The sequence below is a fragment of the Idiotropiscis lumnitzeri genome, chromosome 10 (assembly GCF_059441095.1).
Source record: "Idiotropiscis lumnitzeri isolate Australia: NSW breed Sydney's pygmy pipehorse chromosome 10, RoL_Ilum_1.0, whole genome shotgun sequence".
Lineage (NCBI taxonomy): Eukaryota > Metazoa > Chordata > Actinopteri > Syngnathiformes > Syngnathidae > Idiotropiscis > Idiotropiscis lumnitzeri.
This window is the reverse complement of record NC_142400.1, coordinates 10,495,120-10,516,663: the sequence shown is the minus strand read 5'-3', so window position 1 is coordinate 10,516,663 and position 21,544 is coordinate 10,495,120. Positions and strand designations below refer to the sequence as shown.

Below are 21,544 nucleotides of genomic sequence, written 5' to 3'. Positions count from 1 at the left end.
GGCCCTAATGCTCATCTCTTACTGATGTTACAGCCTTTAATGAAAATCCATTATAATATAACATGTAAATATGCTGACTATAGCGTAACAGTACAACAGCTTGATAGCACATTGCAACCAAATAAATTCCAGCGTCACTTAATGCGCTAACAGAAGTATACGTTATTGTATTTACATAGTCGCCACCATTGGCATCAGTTCCAAGTTCGAACATAAAACGTGCATAAAAACACACACACAAAAAAAAAATCTGGTTTAAAGGTCCAGTCATCCTTAATGGATAATTCCCCCATCAGATGTAATGTGAATCGGAAGCCTCTCCTTGATTTGCAAATGACTTTCCTTTCAGCCCGTTTGAGGTCGTTGGGCTTGCTGCGCCGCCTTCGCCTTCAAAGCATCCTGCTTTAGTGTTGGCTGAATGGAGAGAAAAACATGCAGCCCAACCACTAGAGAGTTGAGCTGGATTGAGTCAATGGTAGCTGGAGCAGCCATTGTTTCTACAAGTGTTTAACGCTGTCTTTTACTAGCACAGCCTTTGACTGGAGAGGCACAGAATTGAAAGTGTTTTGTTTGACACAAACTATGAGTGCGCCCCTCATGTAATTACGTCCCCTTTTACCATCACAGGAATAGATTTACAGCCAATTGAATGCCATTTCCTGAAACACATTAACGCATTTATGTTACTGGATTCTCTCTTTAAGCAGCAAAGACTCATTGTCTCTGCAAGGCACGCTCAATATGCATTACTTGGACAAAATGTCCATCCGACCATTTATCTGTAGCGCTTATGCTAATGGGTCACTGGTGAGCTCAAGTTTATCCCAGCTGACTTTGGGTGAGAAGCAAGATACACACAAGGGTCTACAACGTACGGCTCCAGAGCCTCATGTGGCTCTCTCATCTTTCTGTTGTGGCTCTCTGTGGCATTGGATAATAATGAGTATTTCCTTGAAATTTAAATGACAGTAGTTTGTTAGTTAAATGCATTTCTAAATATGAAGATTATGGTGCTGAAACCGTTTTCGATATTTTTTGTTGATGAAAATATTTATCTCAAGCGTCAAGGTTTCAGCTGCTTTTGGTTGATAAATCATCAATCCAAGAAAAGACTGAAGAAAACACAATGCTTAATGCTTATGCTCCATGAACGACATTTAAAAAAAAAAACATCGCTGCTGGCACCATAGGCTGAGGTTCAGGCGCAAATATCACATTAACCAAAATAGTCTTTAATTCAATTGGACAGCTGATAGCACAATCCACCTTTAATAAAATGATGACAAATGAGATAGAAATTTGGGTTTTCATTTTTGGGTGGGTGTGGGTGAATTATGTAATCTAATTTCATGAATAAATGGATTATTTAAATCGACAGTTTTGCTCATTTATTTTTAATTTGCAGTGTGATCGTCACTTAAAAAACAATTACATTGTCTTTTTTTTATTTGTTTATTTTTTTTGGGAAAGCCTCTTTTAGTATTAAAGATTGCCGATCCCTGCTCAAGGCAATCTCCATAAAAGGCGTGTTTGGATGAGTTTGGTATCTCCAGAACATCTTCACAGAAGAGTAGAAGCTGTTTGTTCCGATGTCCAGCTGCTTGTTCCAGTGCCCAGGTGCTCATCATTAGTAGTGAACAGGGGTGTTTCGCCCCAGTTCATCCCTCCTAGCATTTTAATTGATATTCTAAAAATTCTACTTCTTATTTTCTCAGCTTCCTTTTGTATCAGTCAAGACCCCCTTTAGCCTCAGGAGAGAAAAAGAAATCCTGGATCTGCTCTTAAAGCCACGAGACAGCATCAAAAAAGCACCCCGTGCAAAATCTTTGCAACATGTTGTTACAGTGCATTGTTTTATCACTGATATGGATGCCTCTCGGGGGCTCCTTGAGCTATGGGGAAATTGCATGAAATTGTCTACAAAGTCGCGGAGTCTCTAGCAGCGAGGGAAGCTGTCATCTAAGATACTTACACTTTAGTATGTACTACGCAGAAGGGGTTTTTAAATGTAGTGTCATAAAACATCTAAATCATCCGGTGATGATTGGTCAAGGCTGCGCTGTTGTCATTTGCACTTCTGGTCTCCATCATTGAAACATTTAACAAGTTGTCCGTGACTAAATTGGATGAGCAGAGCTCTGCGTCTTTTGGATCAATGTACTGTACTGCGAAACGAGCCCATCACCGCAGAGTGTTTACACTGAGTTCTGCTTCTCTCCCAATAAGGCACGGACGTCTCCAAACACACTTTAAAGCTGACACTCAACAATGTAGCATGTAATACTGTGCTGAAGTGGAGAGAAACTTGGAAAAGTTACAAAAACCTTTTGCTGTCCGGCCTGTAGTGCATTTTGAATGTGTCTGAACACGGCAACTTTGTACAGCTAGGTGGAAAATAAAAAGCAACAGGGACACTCATCTCACAAGTGGAGAGAGAGATGTTCTAATGCTGACATGGTGGCCACATTTAGATGCAATTGAGCACCTGACATCATTTCAGATTTGGGAGGTTTCCAAATCTAACCGATATTAAGCAGATGGTGCTGTGGGGAAAAGAAAAGCTTGTGCCAAAAAAAAAATCAAGATTTTTTTTTTTTAAATTGGTCTAAATGGCACAAATCACTGCAATTGATGAGCTCACCCACAATCCCAGTGAGGATAAGCATTACAGAAAATGAGTGGATGGATGACAACTATTATTAATATTGTTTCACCCAACAGATATTGCCTAGCAACCAGTGACAGCTCAGACCGAAGCGTTTTTTTTCCCGCTACTAAGTTTTTAATCACCGACACCATTTGTTTTTCTGCCAGAGTTAATCCATTTTCATTGGAATTGCTAAAAATAATTAACAGATGAGAGCTTTTCAAGTGTCAAATCTTTTTTCTTTTTTCTTGGGTGAAAGTAAATTTGTTTGAGTTGAAACAATGTTCACAAAATAAAGTTGTCAGGATGATTCAGCAATAACCCCCATTTGTAAAGTAACGTTTTTTTTTTTACTGCTTTATAAGTGATCCCATTGAGGTGATGTAGAATTTGGTGTATTTTTTACTGACTAAGAAGACACACTTGGTTTGTTCTCATAAAGCTATATTGGACTAAAATTAAATTGTATCGTTATTTATTTTTTTGTAGGTACATATTTAATTTTTTTAAGTTTCTGTGTTCAGGTTTCAGGCATTCTTAAACACCTGCTGAAACTGGGAATGTCGCCCCGGCCACTCCCCTTGAATTTGTCACTCATCTTCATGTACATTTGTATCCACCAGTTTAGAATCTACAGGCACACATTGGCATTTTTTTCAGCATCCTGAAAGAAAAGCATTGAGTCCCTTCACGAGGTATCCTTCACGTAAAGCCTTCGGCACCAGCTTGAAATGCAACTGCCAGTGGTGGAACAAATGCCAACATTCACATTCCTGTGGTGGAGAACTGTGTGACTTCGGTCTGGAGGTCATCCTGGATCGCCGTACTGTCCACGCCTAGTCACGCGGGCGGTCGGCCTCTGGTGGCGGGGGCACAAACGGACACGGGCTCCCTGGTGCTGTTGCGGCCTTGGGAGAAGCTGTGCTGCTCAGTACGTGTGCGATAGGGCAAGCAGAAATCTCTGAAGCACCTCTTGAAGTTCTCATCCAGGAAGGCGTAAAGGACCGGGTTGAGGCTGCTGTTGGTGTAACCCAGGGCGATGCACAGATGCCAGCTCGCCATCACCAGCAGGTTCTTGTGGTCGATTTTCACCATGGTTTTGATGATGATGAAGATGTGTATGGGTGTCCAGCAAATGATGAATGCTGCCACCACCACCAGGACCATCCGGGTGATCCGCCTCAGGTTCCTGTCCTTCTCTTTGGATCCGGAGAGGAGACGGACACTCTTTAGCCGCAGGATCATCAGACCGTAGCAGACAGTGATGACGAGCACAGGCACCAGGAAGGCGAAGATGAACACACAGATTTTTGTCACCGTGTCCCAATACCACTCTGGTTTGGGAAATATGATTCTGCAATCGACGCTGCCTGGGGAGAAAAATGACGGCAGTTCAATGGAGGCTCATGTGGATAGGCTAATTTAAGTTTAATAACCCAGCTCAAATGTGTTTTCTTCTACAGCCTCATTACTCCCTCGATTCAACACAATCACCCGCCACTGAAACTGCTGTAAAAAGAAGCCATTTTGTCCAGCTAAGCGGACTATACCTCAAGGTGGTAAAAGATCCTGATCACGTGATCGCAAATCGGACCTGATCACTATTGTAATCGGATGGAAAAGATATGTTTTTATCATATCAAAATTTTTTTTCCCATTTTTTATTAATATGGGCTATGAGGTATACTTATTTCCAAAAGAACAATCATATTTACTTATATATATATATATATATATATATATAGATGTGTATATATATATATATATTTAGTGCTGTCAAGTGATTCATTTATTTTAACTGATTAATCACAAAAAAATTTCATGATTAATCACATTTTTCAACTACTATTTGTAGAAGATATTTACTTGAATAATATCTTGGAATTGATGCAAAATCCCCAAATATGAAGTATATTTAATTCAAAGACTGTTCTAATAGCTTTAATTTCTCCTAATAATATCTTTTTCATCATATGCACCAATTGTCCGGAGCAAAGTTAAAGGCACCTGGAATCATTCCCACCACTCAGTATTTTTAAATATATTTCAAAATCAGCTATGGTGGAATAACAAAACCGTTTTTAATCTGATGCCTTTTTTAAAAATGTTTTGCCAGTTGCGTTCATGCCACTCCCACTGCGTTGAGCTTTTGCTGTGCTGCACACTCACGGTACATTTAAAAAAAAAAAATCAAATCACCAGTAAGCAATTTATTTTCAAGGGAAATTTTGCGAGAGGCATTTGAAATGATATATTTTGGGATTGCAGCTTGTGATATATTTAATCTTTAACTACTGTACTAAAAAGGCACTTTTTATGTGTTAAGTTTCAAACCGCCTTGGTTCAGTTACTAGCAGTCTAACTATTTGCGCAATTGGAACAAAAAATGCATTGTTAAAGATGCCTGGCAGGATACATTGTTTCATCTACAACAAGGCATCTGCAGCTCCTCACCTTTGTCTGTCACCTTGGTAACGGCCATGATCATTACAGGTACTGCAATAGCTGAAGAGAGAATCCAGATGCAGATGTTGATAATCTTGGCCTTGGCTGGCGTGCGGAAATCCAAGGCCTTCACAGGATGACAGACGGCCACGTAGCGGTCCACGCTCATCATGGTGAGTGTGAAGATGCTCGTGAACATGTTGTAGTAGTCGATGGCGACGACCAATTTGCACAGCAGCTGCCCGAACGGCCACGTGCTCATGAGGTAATTGGCGCTCTGGAAGGGCAAGGTACTGGTGGCCAGGGCGTCCGCCAGGGCCAGGTTGAAGATGTAGATGTTGGTGGCCGTCTTCATCTTGGTGTACCTGGTGAGGAGTAAAGAAGCACCGTGAGCCCGCTGAGTCGCGAAATCGACATGGTTTGTCTGCTGTGGTCGACTCCTGACTGCCATTAAAACGTAACGAGGTTAGAAACCAAACTACTGTATAGATTTTAGCCTCATTTCCTCCCTCAACCCAATGATACACAGTTTTCCCTGGGATAATAAAAGCTTTTTAGCTGCACAAAGCTGTGATGGTGTTACGGCTGCATGAGAGCCTCTGTTCTGCCACAATGACTCCAACCTCCATTAAACAGCACTTGTATAAAACGACTTCTGCACAGAAACACTTCAATTCACCTCTCTCATGAGCCGTTTGGAGCGTGATTGCGTCTGCCTCTTTGTGGCATGTATTACTGGTATCCTTTCTTCATGACATGTTTAATCAAATTGCTTCATGCATATGCGCAGCAAAGATTGACCAAATCAAATTGCTTCATGCATATGCGCAGCAAAGATTGACCAAACAAATCAATACTATCCACAGCCTTCGGAATGATTGATCACGCTGTGTTAGACGTACAAATAAACACATTGATTTGACAAAAACATTCCTTATGAGGAAAAAAATTAAGTGCCAAGAAAAGGAGGTTTTAGTGCAAGGCTCAGCTCCCTCCCTGCCCTCTGGTGAATATTAACGGTATGTGGTTGTGTTAGTGTGACACTAATTCCACATAAGCATGAACAAAAGAAAGAAAAAACATAGTAGTTCTGTTATTATCAGTTTGTTTTGTCTGCAAATGGTCTTTGAGTGTTGAGAAAAAGGCTTTATAAATGATGAAATAATAATCTAATTCATAAACTAGGACTGGTAATATTTTCTATATGAATTAGTATTTGCAGTAGTTCTTTGCCATATGATTAGTACAGGTGACTATAGCATTGCAAAAACAATAATAAAATTAAATTGAAAAATATTTTTTAAAAAAATCAAAATTAGCATCACTATACGATTTGAATAAATTGAAAGTCCCAGCCACAGCATCATAATGACAACAGCAGTGATATTAATAAGAATGAAAAAATGTTAACACCCAAATGGTAAAAAAAAAAATGGTATATACATATATATATATATATATATATATATATATATATATTACTAATAAATAATACAATATTATTTTGGATGCCCTTTAGCTGTCATAACTTGACAGCTATACTCCTTATATCCTTTCTGTAATTCACTTTCGTAACACAATATTACATCATATTATTCCCACAACACGAACTTCCACATTGTGGTACAAATTGTTCCCTTTCCACCACTTCTTACCTGACCACGCCGTACATGACGAGGACGTTGCCCAACAGTCCCACCACGCAGATAAGCGAGTAGAGAGCGGTTATGCACACGGCGATGACGACCCTCGCCGTGTCGCGACCCACGGACACGCTGGTACTGTTGGTCCCATAGGTCCCATAGGTCCCATTGGTCCCATTGGTCCAGTTGGTCCCGACGCTTCTCGGCGGTCCGAGCAGGAGCGTGTCGGGGAGGGTGGCGTTGAAGGGAGTTAACGACACATGCATGTCACCCGGAGAGAAAGTGGGAAACTCCATCACAAAAAAAACCCAACAACAACAAAAAAACAATTATATTCTTATTGTCGTTGTTATTTTAAGGAAAGTGGAGATTAGAGTTTTTTTTTTTTTTGTGCACGATGCGTGAATGGTAGGCTACTGAGACTGCGAATGATTTTGTCACAGCTCTTGGTTTTCGCTCTCTCTCTCTCTCTCTCTCTCTCTCTCTCTCTCTCTCTCTATTTCTCTCTCTCTCTCTTTCTCTCGCCCCTATCTCTTCCTTCACTCCCTCACGATACTGTCTAGAGTCTAGAGCAGAGGTATTCAATTAAAAGTCACAGAGGTCCACGACGAAAATTTCTTCCAATTAAAAGGTCCGAACCAAAGTCCAACCTCCCGAAATGTCTAGCCTATGTTCACATTTTTATATAGTTTCAATATTTAGTCATTTTCAACAGAGCGCACTTATATACTAAATATTTAGCAATGTTTCCATTAAACACCTTTGCCAGTCAAACAAATATAAGGCGTTTATTTCACATTCAAGAAAATGTGGCTCCAGGAATTTAAGGGTGCCACTTCCAGAAAAAAAAACTGTAAAATATCTCCTGCAGAAATATATCAAGTGCTAAGCATTGAGTTAACATCTTTTACCTTTTTTTAAATCAAAGAGTTATCAGCCTAAAAAAAACGGAAAGCCTAATTATCCAAGTAAACCAGATCAACATGTTCAGTACACAATCAATAAAAATGGCTGTCCTCATGAAAAACTAATTCAAAATGAGCGTTGACACCACTTTTTCTTTTGAATATTTTTTTAACTTCTCTTAATGAGAAAAATGAATTTGTGTCTGCCCTGTCAGTGACTTAAATCTGGGTTGGAACGGAGTCAGGGCCATTGGGATTTGGTAAATTATTTCACACATCTGGTCTTTGTGTTTTCCTTTAAATAATGTTTGTGCAACCACATTTAAGCACTCCTTCACAACTTCCCCATCACTTGAACGTTTTTTTTATGTTTCCCCAAAATCCATGATACTTTTACTGAATATTCGTTTGCTGATTATAATGTAGAGTGTGTGTCTTAAGAATTTATTTACACAGCTATTCATATTTTTTGTGTGTAAATGTTTCTAAGCGATTTCAAGTCCTATTAGCTCGTTGTCTTGGTAATCGAGGAATTTACGGTGATTTTTTTTTGTTGACGGCGCGTGAACGGTAGACGACTGAAACTGCGAGTGAAATTGTCACAACGCTTGGTTTTCTCTCTCTCGCTCTCTCTCTCTGTCTCTGTCTTCCTTCACTCCCCCAGGATTCTGTCTTGACTATAAAGTATACAGTATCATTTACACTGTTTTAATGCAGAGTTTGTCTTAAAAATTCAGTGATTTTATATAATTTATAGTCGTGCTTTCTCTTGGCAATCTAGGAATTTGCAGTGCTTTGCTTTTTCTACGTTTTGCTAGGTTATTTGAAAATTAATTATATTTTCTTCCTCAAAATGTTACACACAACACCATATAAAACTACTGCAAAAAATGGATAAAAGATCTCGCTTTAGTCTCTGCCCCCTCACCAACCTTGTTCCGGCTTTTGTACTGTGTGTACATGGAAATAAAGATTCATCTCCTTCATGTCAAAGCACAGATCTCTGAAAGGATACAGTAAAATTTTCCAGTGAGCACAGTGGGCCTCTGTTATCTGCGAATTTAGAACCACCAGGACTCTTCCTAAATCTGGACACCTGTCTAAACTGGATAACGGAACAAAAAGGCCTGAGTTAGGGCAATAACAAAAAAACTTGATGATCCTCTGTGGAAAGAGAAGAATCTTCCAGGAAGGAAAATCATCTCTGCAGCAATTCGCCAATCAAGCCTGTATTGTAGAATGTTCAGGCGGAGAGGCACGTGGCCCACCTGGTGTTTGAGTGACACTTCTCTGGTCTGATGAGACAAAGATTGACCTCATTAGCATGAATACCAGATGTCATCCTAAAGTGGCAGCATCGTGCTGTGGGGAGGTTTGTCAGTGGCAGGAAAACATTTGAAGGAAAGATGACTGCCACAATCTACAGAGACAGTGTACAGTCTTGACCTCAGACTGTTCAACTTTCAACTGGGCACTCAGCCCAGCTATCGATTAAGGCGGGGCGTCAGGAGCAGCCAGATCCCAGATGTGAACATCTCTGGAGAGATCTGAAAAAGGTTGCGCGTCGACACTTTCAAAATGATGGTGCTCGAGAAATGTTGCAAAGAGGGCAAAAAGACCTGAGAGTGGAATTGCTGCCAAAGGTGTAATAACAAAGTATTGTGCAAAGGCTTTGAATACTGATGTGCAAGGTGACATCTTTGTTTTGACGAAGAAATAAATCCTAAAAGTAATTTATTCTATTTTGGAATAAGCCTGGAAATACCAATGTGGAAAATATGAAGCACTGCGAATACACTTTGTATTCGCGCAATGTTTTTTGATAGCTTGTTATTATTGTTGCTTCTGCTTGATTGTATAACTTTTTAACAAAGACACATTTGCTTGGAATGAAAATCATTTTAATCTATTAGTCTATTGTTATTCAGCCTTTGAATATTCTTTTGATTTAAATATCAAAAGAATAGCCTAAAACAGAGACTTGCTGCTCATCCAACACGTTTTATCCTTCACCATTTGCAATTTTATCAGACTAAGTTGCCGTGACTGGCAGATTTCGGGAAATAACCATAACAACATGAAATACAATTTAGTTTTATTTTGTTTCTCCATGTATTTATCTATTTCAATTAGAGTTACTAAATACTTTGACGTGACGTCTTTTTAGCGATGACATCACGAAAATCGACCAAACACGTGTGGATGTAAACACAAATCAATAAGCTATAAATCAGATAACGACAATCACGCAATCTGTGCCTCGATCACGCCAACGTCAAATCTTGAAAACCATCAAAACGTGAAATTTGAATAAATAAATCAACTTCAAACCCACTCGATGATGAGTTATCTTCTTTAGTTTGGCTTCCAGTTGTTGCACTCGGCCGACATGACTGTGCTGGGAGTTAAGTGGCAGTTATCGGGATTGCAATGCTCACTTTCTTGGTTTGAAGGCCACTCACTGATATTGAGTCGAAGCTCACGCTCAGGATTTTTTTTCTTTTGTTATAAAGTCATCAGTGCTTGTGCTTTACTTTGTGACTGAATGTCTTCATTGACGTGCAGCCAACGCACTGCTGGTAAAAGCTCAAAGGTCTCTGTGTCCATATCATTTGTAATATCGTTTGTCAAACTTATACGTAAATGCAGCGCTAACATTTACGTTTCATGCCCGTTTGTTTCTGCACTTTTCTATCGAGGCGTTCCTCGCTGGCTGTGCGTGGCGTTGGTGCACACAGAGTCACTTGGCAGTCACCTCCATGAAATTACCTGACTAACCCAGAGGAGTAATGAAATTACCTGCCACAGGCCGGGCTGATGAAATATTTAACAAGGTTTTCAAAGCCAATAATAGAGCAGCAATGATCATGGTGGATTCTGATTTGAAGCCTGTGAAACATTGTGTTGTTGTTTTTTTTTTTTCCTGAGCGCTACCTTGCGCATGCATGTGAGTTATTAGCTTGGCATCAAATACATTTGTGTGCGTGCACAAAGACCACAGAGGCTCCTAATGGCCCATATTAGTCAATATTTAATCAATGCTGCAATTGTTCAGCCACAATAAACACTGGCTCATAATTGATCAACTAATTCGACAGCGGCATTTACAATCTCTCGGCAATTACCTTTTTTTAAGTTCAAGATTACACTAGTTGTGTCTTAAGATGAGAGGTAATACTTTGCAGAGTACCACAGTTGCAGTGTTTTTTAAAAAAAAATTTTTATTTGAGCAGAAAGAAAATGAATCCCCAAATGTTCAGTAGGTGTGCATCTCCATGTGACGTGACCATAAAAATCCACAGTGAGGTGATCACTGGCAGAAGAATGGTCCCAACTAAGAGAACAGAAAGCCCAATATGTCTTTTTGCGATTGTTCCAGTTAAAGAGAGATCCTTTGTGTTTTCGTACAATGAAGAGCCACAATTGGGCCACATTTGGCATCTTGGGAGAAAGTATAAATTATTGCTGCTACGCTGTACAAAAATGTAAACACAGCACTTTGTTTCTTTTGCTCCCATTTTGTATGAGCTGAACTTAAAGATTTAGTACTTTCTTTGTACACAAAAGGCCTACTTCTCTCAACTATTACTGGTCAACAGAAACATTAATCAGAGATGGCTTTATGTGTGAATAAACATGTTTTGGACACTGATTTAACTAATATCTTTATTATTTTTTTCTTTTCAAGCACATCAGGTTTCTGAGACATTTTCATTTTTTCATTTTCTAGTTTGACCAATAGAAGCTTGCGCAGCACCAATTTTACCATCTTGCAATTTATAGCTATGACTTTTCAGGGACACCTAACCCTTAATTCATAAATATTACTAAACATATTATTATCATTATTATAATTATTATTATAATAATAATAAATAAATATAATAATAATCATTATTATTATATTTTATAATTATTATATCAATTATTATAGCGATTATTGTAATAATAATAATAATACTTATTATTATTATTATTATTATTATTATGAAAACCTGATGTGCTAGAGAAAAAACTAGGGCAGATTATGAATTAGTGCAAATAAAGTAATTAAGAAACTTGCATCTTGGTCCTTACCACGATAACCCATCTCACAGGTGTGGCATATTAAGATCATATATATTATCCATGCATTCTCTACATGTGTCATTAACATTCAGAACACTATCATGTTGTAACATGTTACCAAACATGCAAAGAAAGTACAGTATGTGCACAATGATTCTGGTTAAGGTGTGCATCTGTTCTGCAGAAAAACGGATGAATTGTCTACAGACAGAGTTGACAGTATTTAGGATTTCGGTTAGCCTCCCAGTTTATTTTGTAGTTGTATCTGGCCCCCTCCCTGCCGTGTTCACACAGCTTGCTGTCGTATAGCCGCAATTGGCTCCCCACCCGCTATCATATCCTCACACCTTTGTTGTGTCCTTCGGTTAGTTTCTTTCTCTTACTATGCCACTCGCTGCTCTGTTCAAGTTTTGTTTAGTCATTCTGGCTTTATCATGCAAGCTTTTCAATTGTAATTATTAGCTTGTCAGCTTTTCTAGAATGAGAATAATGGCTTACATTTGATCACTCTTGCAGGAAAGAACCAAAATCGGTCAATTGGAGATGTGAACATTGCGACTGAGGATCAAGAAGCAAGAGTCCCCGCGGTTTTTAATCGGATGCTCGACAAGGACGAAGGTAACTCGTGCAGGCGGCTGGGTCAGCGGGGTTATCAAACAGCCATGTCTCTTGAATTGAGCCTCTAACATCTCCGGCGTGCTTGGCGCTACATTATGGGCCTGACAGTTAAACCCACACGCTGGCACAGGACTGATCAAAACACTCAATCTCAGCAACAATAGTCCAAATGGGACAGCTCACATGAAACGAGCTGCGCTGCAGCACAGAAATGAGCTAACGTTAATTTCCGATACCAGGTGGGGAGTTCTCGCTTCTTACTGGGGTTATATTTCTCGTTAGTCCTCAAATGAAACACTGGAGAGGATAAGCCGCCCTGATAAAAGCTTGTGAACCACTTCCCTCTCTGTTTATACCTTTTAAACACACTCACTGCCTTTTTCAAAATGGAAAAATAGGAGTAGATTACAGTAGGCTACACAAGCAAATTGTTGTTAGTTGTGTTATGACTACTTTCTGCGCTCGGTCTCCCCTTTGGGGAAAATCACTCTTGATTAGTTCTTATAGGCAGTAAGATTACACACATCACTCCTCAGCCCAAAGGAAACCTTGTGAATCATTTTCAATGCCTCGCTGAAAGGGAGGAAAATTTAAAAAAGACGTGAGATATTTTTCAACATTAAAACCAGTTCTCAAGTGTCTTATTAGAAGGTATAGAACATTGGTGACATCAATCAAAATACACAAAGGAGAAAAACTTACTGAAGACAACGCACAACTTGAGTTCAGCAGTAAAATCCACCCATTTGTAGCCATCTCAGGGGGCGGCCATTTTGTCACTTCTGTCGACTGAAAATGACATCACCTGCTCAGGGCTTGGGTAACGACCAATTGCAGCTCAGCTGTGCTTGAGTCATCATTGGTCATTATCTGAGCTGAGCTTATCTGAATGAAAGCACATAGAACATATTATTGTTCCATTCGGTGGACTTCCCCTTTAAGAAGATGTTTGTCAGCGTCGGCTTCACCAGTTCATGCACCAAGACTAAAGCGGCTCGAGCCTGAGTGTTGGTAAAGTGGGGTTCCGCCTCAACCACAAATGGTATCCATCTTTTGAGGCAAAATGATATTTTTATCAGCGTCAGTTCAATTGACTTGTTCTCCAGCATCAGATATTATCCATACGATTTTTTTTCTTACATTAAGACGTCCTTAAGGAATGCGCGCTCATGAAGCAACGAAGATGTGATGTTATGCTGCCATCAGTTCACAACCATCACACTTTCAGAATCAGAAATCCCTTTATTGTCATTGTACTCAAGTGTGCAACGAGATTAGAGAGCGCCCCTCTCCAGTGCAATACAACAATAATTCAGATAAATATATAAATTAGATAAAAAAGAGAATAGTTAGTGCAATGGAAAATAATACTGAATAGGATATATAAAACCACATCACGTTGCTGTTCTGCAAGGTAAGGGTGGTCGTGTGTGTGTGTGAGAGTTTAGAATGGAGATGGCTCTTGGAAAGAAACTGTTTCTCAGTCTATTGGTCCTTGATTTGATGCACCTGTAGCGCCTGCCAGAGGGCAACAGGTCGAACAGGTGTGAGTTTGGGTGGGTATTGTCTTTGACGATGTTGAGAGCCCTTCTGAGGCACCGGGCGGTGTAGATGTCCGACAGTGAGGGGAGAGGGCAGCCAATAATCCTTTGTCCGCTGTTTTGACTGTCCTCTGGAGCCTCACTCTGTCCGCCTCAGTGCAGCCGCTGTACCAGGTGGAGACACAGTACGTCAGCAGGCTCTCGATGGACGAGTGGTAGAAGGCCAGCAGCAGCTTCCTGTCCAGGTTGAATTTCCTGAGGACTCTCAGGAAGTGCAGACGCTGGTGGACCTTCTTTACCACTGCTGTGGTGTTGTGTGTCCAAGAAAGGTCATCGGAGATCTGTACTCCCAGGAACTTGAACGTGTGGACCCTCTCCACACACACGCCTTCGATGCAGAGGGGGGGCGGCACCGTCTTGTTCCTCCTGAAGTCGATGACGATCTCCTTTGTTTTTGCAATGTTGAGTTGCAGTCTGTTGTCCTCGCACCAAGCCGTCAACCTCTTTACCTCCTCTCTGTAGGCTGTCTCGTCACCTTCCGAGATCAGACCGACCACTGTCGTGTCGTCAGCAAACTTGACGATGGTGTTGTTGCCGTGGGCCGGGCTGCAGTCGTAGGTGTAGAGGGCGTATAGGAGAGGGCTCAGCACGCATCCTTGAGGGGAACCGGTGCTCAGCGTACGGGTGGAGGACGTGTGGGGGCCGAGCAACACAGTCTGGGGTCTGTTGGTCAGAAAGTCCTTAATCCAGATGCGTGTGAGGGCAGGGAGGCCGAGAATGTCCAGTTTGGCGACGAGGATGTCCGGATGATCGTGTTGAATGCCGAGCTGTAGTCCACAAAGAGCATCCTTGCATAGCTCTGCTGTTGTTCCAGGTGGCCCAGCACAACATGCAGAGCAGTGTCGATGGCGTCCTCAGTGGATCTGTTAGCCCGGTATGCAAACTTCCCGCAATTTCCCGCTACTACTTGATTTTAGTTTCACTTCAAAGTAGTTTCCTACGAGGTATGACAGTATAAAAATATTAAACAATAATATTTCGTGTAAAGTTAATGAAGATTTTATCGTGGCAACAAATTAATTTTCATAAATCTGAACCACTTGGAAGTCAACCAGCATCGCAGACTGTTTGTGTTGGACTAGACGCTCCATTTTTCCCTTTGCGTTCAGTCTTAATTGATCTTGAATAATGCAATAGCCTACTTTCCCCGGGCTCGAATGCTTGTCATATTTCATTTGATGGTTTCTGCTATTACTGTTAAAGCGATGTGTTTTTTTTTCTATCTGCGATGAGCAGCCGGTGTCTGCCTTGATCTTTTAAACGCTTCGAATATGAAAAAGGTCAAAGAGAGGCCGCGCATATCTTGACATTTTCTTTTCTATGTTGTCAGTATCTGAACCCTGCAAGAGGGAGCTTTTTCTTACATTTCCCACGTATTTTTCTGGTGGGGCAGTCACGCGGGACAAATGGTCTGTTCAACCTTTAGGTGTGATGTGTGTCATCATTCTTTACCTCATAGACGGGCTATTAATTACAATTGACCACGACTGTGACAGCACGGTCGTATTTAACCCGAGTGAAATATTGTGTCGTGAGTGTGATTCTTCACTAATTCTCCCCTGGTTGACACTAAAGGTACTAAACAGGCCAGCTCACCCTAGTGGGGTCTTTCTGGGATGCTCTTTAAAAGTTTATTCTTAATTCCCGCGAAGGGCCAGCTTGGTTTATTCCATATGGACGGATCATAAGGCACTAATGGCCACATACGGAGCCCATATGGGAATTTATCACTCATTTGTAGTGTCTGGATGTCTTATTCGGGTTACAAGTTATGTTTAGATGACACAAACGCAGATGAAGACCGCCTCTAAATTCAGGGTGCTAAAAGAGATCAAAACTCCGTTGCTAATTTATTGAAACTTAAGCCGTGCACCGATCTCCTTTCGCTCAACTACTCGTATCATTTATTCATGTCCCTCGTGAATGCAAGATGCGTGGTTATGCCTGATCGATATTTGCCACTGGTAGACTAAATGGAAAGAAGAAAAAAAAGTCGTCACTCGTAGACAAAAAATACAGACTCCTTCCTGTTTCCTGGGAGAGATTGCACGGCTCAAAACGTGATTCATTTTGGAAGTCAGGCATGTGTCGAGCTGAACGGGCTTTGCTGTGTGTGGGTGGACGTGTGTGTGGGAGTGGACAGTGTCAACAAGGCAGAGCCATTAACTGCAATTGTGGTGTCAGGAACTCACTGAGATAAACACCAGCATAGGCTTTCAAATACTCTGTTGCTCACTTTACCCTTTTTTATGAAAACACTTGCGAGGTTTTTTTCCCCTTGCAATCCACAAAATAATATGGAGACACAGTATGACTGAAATATCTGAGGCTCCTGCTGTTTAGTGTGGTTGAGCGCACAACAAAGTGGAACATGCTGTGTCCTGCTCACACGATATCGGCGGGCAAAGAAAGCGGGGAAAAGAACTTTAAAGAACAGGACTCGCGTTAAAGATATTTAACTGGGTCATGTGCCAGAGGTTTTTAGGTGGCATGGTTATGTACACATTTGCATTTTAAGGATGCACAGCACACCCACAGGGATAACTCATACACTCCGTGGTGCTGTATTTACAATATGAAGAATATTTTATATTGAATACAGAGTAGGGACTCGGTTGCAGACTGTATACAAATTTCTCTTCGAGAAGTTTCTTTAGCGCGTGTTTAATTTCTATTAGCTCAGTTTACGTGAGAATACAGTTTGCACAAGTTTTGAAACTTGAAAAAATGTCATGAATAGTCTGAGTCTGAGTCTGATGTGTGCTGACTTGGAGGTGCACTCAAAGACAGATATTTTGTTGTAATGCTTCTGTTGATTTTCACGTTTTTTACTATATATGTATTTTTTTCTTCAATGAGGTGAGGTTACCAAAACACCCCATCCATCAGCTCCTTGTCCGGCCCCTCAATCAAATTTTAGAACCCATTGTGGCTCCCCAATCAAAAAATATGTGCCCACCCTAGTATACAGGCGGGGCGTTTTCCATGGCCTCACCGAACTCAGAGGCACACAGACATAATAATCTTGACAAGACTCCGACAGTTTGATGGATTATAGAATTGGAGTGTAATATACTGAGTGGTGTTTCTAATGTTTTAAAGCTTTAATTGGGCTAAACGAAGCAACCCAAATCATATAAACAACTCTCAACACCGTAATTTTCATTGTAAGTGTTTAATGAGTGTTCCAAGCCATTGATCAATAGTGATCAGGCGTGCTGACAACCCCGAAGCACTGGGCAATCACTTAGAGGAAATTAGAACCTTGTAATTTGTGTGACCATGCTGCAGCATTTCTGTTTCAGTCTTTTATTTGGCCATAAACAGCAGATGAATGGACTTGATAGATCTCCACACACACACACACACTCAAATGAAAATACCTCATGAAATCAAAAAATGTCATCACTTTAATTAGAGCATTCTTTAGTGACAGTTGGTTTATGCAAAAAAAAAAAATCAATTAGTCACACGCATAGTTCATCACCCAAACAACATGGCAGCACCTCTGATTGCAAAGTCACTGACGCTTGCCAAGGTAAAACCAAAAAACATTGCAGTGCTCATCATTTTCAAACAGGCGACATCCCGCAGGTATCAACGTTGTGACTGACAGATTTTTATTTACTGTAGCGAACAAATGGCAGACTCACATGTCGCTTTCAAGATGTTGTTTTCATCCGCGAGTCGCTTTTTTTTTGTTTCTTTCTCAGCAGTGTTCAGCATTATCGGGCACAGGTTCAGCATCCTCAATGGACAATTAGTCACGCAAGAGTTATTTGTCTGGGCCCGGGACTTGATTAGCTACTGTGATTTTACGGCTGGCTGGAGGAAGCCAGCAAAAATGTCACCAGAGACGCCGTTACCACATAAAAAGGAAATATGAGTGGAGATCAAAGTCAGTCACCGAAAAGAATTTTTAAACGCGACGTGTTTGTTATTCAAGGTGAGTAAAAGAAGTTTCTCAAGGATTTTCACTCACATCCAATTCTGTGACTTAAAAACAGTCGGGAGTTGTCTTATGATGGAGATTGAGTTTGACAAAAACATTGAATATCTCTTCAGTGTGTTTACCGTAGTTGTGCTGATGCGACAACTCAAACATCCGTTCTCTCAAAGTGATTCTGAGGCTTTAATTACATTTGGCGGAATTGGGCAAAAATGCCCCAAAATAAACAACATGCTTTTGCACCAGATGACACACGCTACAACAAACCCACGCATCCACCAATTGCCGTGGCTATTCATTAATTCACGCAAACGAAAAAGAACTTTGAGTTCACACAATCAGTACAGTACATTTGTGAGTTAGTTCAATGAGATGACACTGTTATTATTTCAGTATAGAGGTGTTCGACCTTTGTGCTAAAAATAGTAACATATCCCACAATATGACGTGTTCGACCGTGTGTACGGTATATACAAGTCTGTTCACAATATTCTTCGGGAGAAGTGGTCCCAAGTCAGTTTTCGAGTGTTACTGCTCTGTAGGAGGCAAATGAACGCCACGTGCATCCATCCATATTCTGTACCGCTTCTCCTCACTCGGGTTGTGGGGGGTGCTGGAGCCTCTCCCAACTGTCTTCAAGGCAATCGGCGGGGGACACCCTGAACTGGTTGTCAGCCAATCGCAGGACACATTTAGACGAACAACCATCCGCGCTCACACTCACACCAAGGGGCTTTTTAGAGTGTCCAATCAACCTGCCGTGCATGTTTTTGGAATGTGGGAAGAAACCGGAGTACCCGGAGGAAACCCACGCAGGCACGGGGAGAACATGCAAACTCCACAAAGGAAGGCCGGAACCGGAATGGATCCCACGACGAATGCACTGTGAGGCCATCCCACCGTGCTAACCAGTCTTTCACCGTGCCGCCTGAACGTCACGTGTTCTCATCTAAAGTACATTCAAGACTGTCTGTTTCGGTAGGGAACTTCACTACCACTTCCACAAAAGTAATTCCTTCAAGTTGTTTTTTTGTCACTGCAAGTTGTTGTTCCATACAAAACTGGCATGTAAAACAATTGATTACACAACAAGCATCCTGCTCTCATAAAGTAGAAAGCAGCTAATCGAAATTAGCACCGGTGTTACGGTAAATTATAAACCTTCAAACAAGACACAGGGAGCAGTCCAGAGTGTTGAATACTTATCTTCTTGTCTCATAACTATTAACAAAGACACTTGTAACAACAGCATGCCCGCATTGATGTGAAGCTCTCTTCAAATTGCTCACCGACAGCGATGTTTGTGGCCCGTAACCATAGCAACAACATAGCTCCCGGTGATTGATCGCTTTTCTTTCAGGTGGGCGACTTACGGGAGTCCAAAAAAAACCCTTTTCACCTCTTTCGCTCCCGACAATGACAGCCAACAATGACACATTTACAATGCGTGATGAATGGTAAATGACGCTTTGCTCATGGGGCTAGTCTTTCAATATGTCCGCTGGCAATGCATTATGGGAGATGCAGAAAAGGCCGAACCTGTCTAAATGTTGGTGGTTCTGAGTTAACACCAACCTGCCAAATGCGCGTTAAAATTCATTTTGGCAGGTGCTGTTTGAAAACCGTTGGCCGGTGACGCATGAGGCAATCGTGTCAGAGAGATATGAGGTGTCTGCAATGCTTTTGTCTGTCTCCACAGCTGGTTAGCCCATGAGCGGGAGTTCAGAGGATCATTTACGTGTGTGTGTGAATTTATTTTCATGAGTTTTTCAAAAACAAAGCTTTAGTGAAAATGGAAAATGAATACCTGATAAATTCAAGCTCACAGAATTGATATTAATACTGGAAGAAACGCTTTTGAAACAAATAAATCACATTTAGGTCAATTAAATGTGAAAAAATAATGGAAATAAAATAACAGGTCAACATATACATACAGCATATTTAAGTTTCCAAACTTACTTATTTTAAATACTTTTAAATACTTATTTTGTGTATATATATATATATCACTAGGTGAGGGGAAAAATCACCGGTACTAAAGCAAAACAATGATTTTCAATATTTCAGTATGGTGTTTCGTTGAAAACCAGAAGGTAAGAGTTGGGAATAAATTTCTTCTGTTCTCCTGCTTTGCTACTCTGTCTAGAAGGTAATTTCATGTTGTGGTAAAAATAATAGATTTATTCAGTCTCCCCAAGGTCAGAATAAAACAACAACAAAAAACACAGGGGGAAAATATGCCTCCACAGAGCAAGTGTATTATAATTCTGAGAATGTGGGAAGAAAAAAAGGAATACTCCTTGAAAATGTCATAAATAAAACAAACCTGCATTCAAAGCCTTTGTTTTTCATAGTGACTGGTTAATCTTTATGTTTTTATGAGAGTTAATGTTACGTTGCTTGCATGATATTGTATGATTGCTAGAGGACAACAACAAGATCATTTAGATTTTTTTTACATTGTCTCAGGTTTACTTTCCTTTCATCGAGCCAGTCATTAATGTTGCTCGTTGTTTGTTTTTCAGGTTCTCTGGACATTGTGCACTAAAATCGTATTGACATGCTCGCCGTCACGACGGATGTGAAATGAGTTGGAAGTTACAAAGGAGTGTAAAAGAGAGATATTACCTGAACAAACTCAAATGTTTCTCACATGAGGGGGCAAGGCTGCGCACGGGAAAATATCACATAAATTATGCACACACTGTCGGATAAAAACAAATGTAATTGTGAAAATAGCTTTGATGGGGAGGAAAAAGAAATATCACCCTGGTGCAAGTGGCTTTAATGTTGAGAAGCTTTTTATTTTTCTTTAACTTGTTGACTAACTTTAAGGTAAATGCATGCAAAAAAAAAAAGTCCTTGCATGGCAATAGGCTAGCAGCAGAGGTTTCATAATTCATAAAGATTATTTTAAGATCATTAGCTGGTTAATTTTCTATTCATATCCACTTGCCGTAATTTGTGAACTACAACACACCCTGATTAAAAGCCACAAGCTAAATTTTGCCATAAAAATAGTCACACTCTCAGTATTTAATGTGTTTTGAGTGCCATTTGTAAAACTTAATGATGTCACGTTTGTAAGTCAAGCACGTCTGCCGAGGAGCTTTGACTCGTTTCACCTTGATCATTTTCCGCTCTTTATTTACTTTCTTAACGTCTTAACGAGCCTCACTCATGGTGCTGGAAACTTTTTGATTTTGATCTCTCCGGATGGCATCACACCTCCCTCTTTCAAATCACATGCATATGAAGAAAAAAAAAAAGAAATGGAGCTACCACTGCTGAGATTGACTGGAAGCAAGATAATGAGCTGAAGTTATCCAACGGGTCTTCATCAGTCAAGAAGGTGAGCGATGCGGAGAAATCGACAGAAAACGAAAGTCAAATGCTAATGAAGAAGGAAGAGGGCGGCTGCGAAAGTCAGTTTGGTGAGAATAAAATGTCTTTCCTACCAAATCCCATCCAGGTGTTCGAGCAGCTGAATAATGAAGTTCTCCCAATTAAGATTAAGCAGAGGTCACACATGGCGTGCTCAACGTGAAACCACGAAAGAGTAAATGTTGTCAGGTATTGCGGCATATGTTTAATTTCGTTGGAGTTCAGCACTTGGAGGTAATGGTGATGAACTGTGAAGAGCAGCCCTGGTCACGTGACTCTCA

The 21,544-nt window shown here is 40.6% G+C and overlaps 1 protein-coding gene and 1 long non-coding RNA gene across 2 annotated transcripts in view; one reads left to right on the top strand and one right to left on the bottom strand.

The window, feature by feature from the left end:
* LOC148329130 (uncharacterized) overlaps positions 1-21,248 on the top strand; it is a 26,380-nt gene extending 5,132 nt beyond the window's left edge. The window contains exons 2-3 of the long non-coding RNA XR_015845643.1: positions 5,141-5,265; positions 20,405-21,248. This is a non-coding gene — a long non-coding RNA (uncharacterized LOC148329130). The remainder of the gene's footprint in view (positions 1-5,140; positions 5,266-20,404) is intronic.
* On the bottom strand, positions 10-7,141 carry oprd1b (opioid receptor, delta 1b). Its single transcript, XM_088307326.1, has 3 exons — positions 6,748-7,141; positions 5,102-5,457; positions 10-4,017 (listed from the first exon to the last, which is right to left on the bottom strand). Exons 1-3 carry the CDS (start codon positions 7,029-7,031, stop codon positions 3,488-3,490), a joined length of 1,170 nt encoding a protein of 389 aa, XP_088163452.1. The 5' UTR covers positions 7,032-7,141; the 3' UTR covers positions 10-3,487.
* Positions 21,249-21,544: the final 296 nt, after the last annotated feature.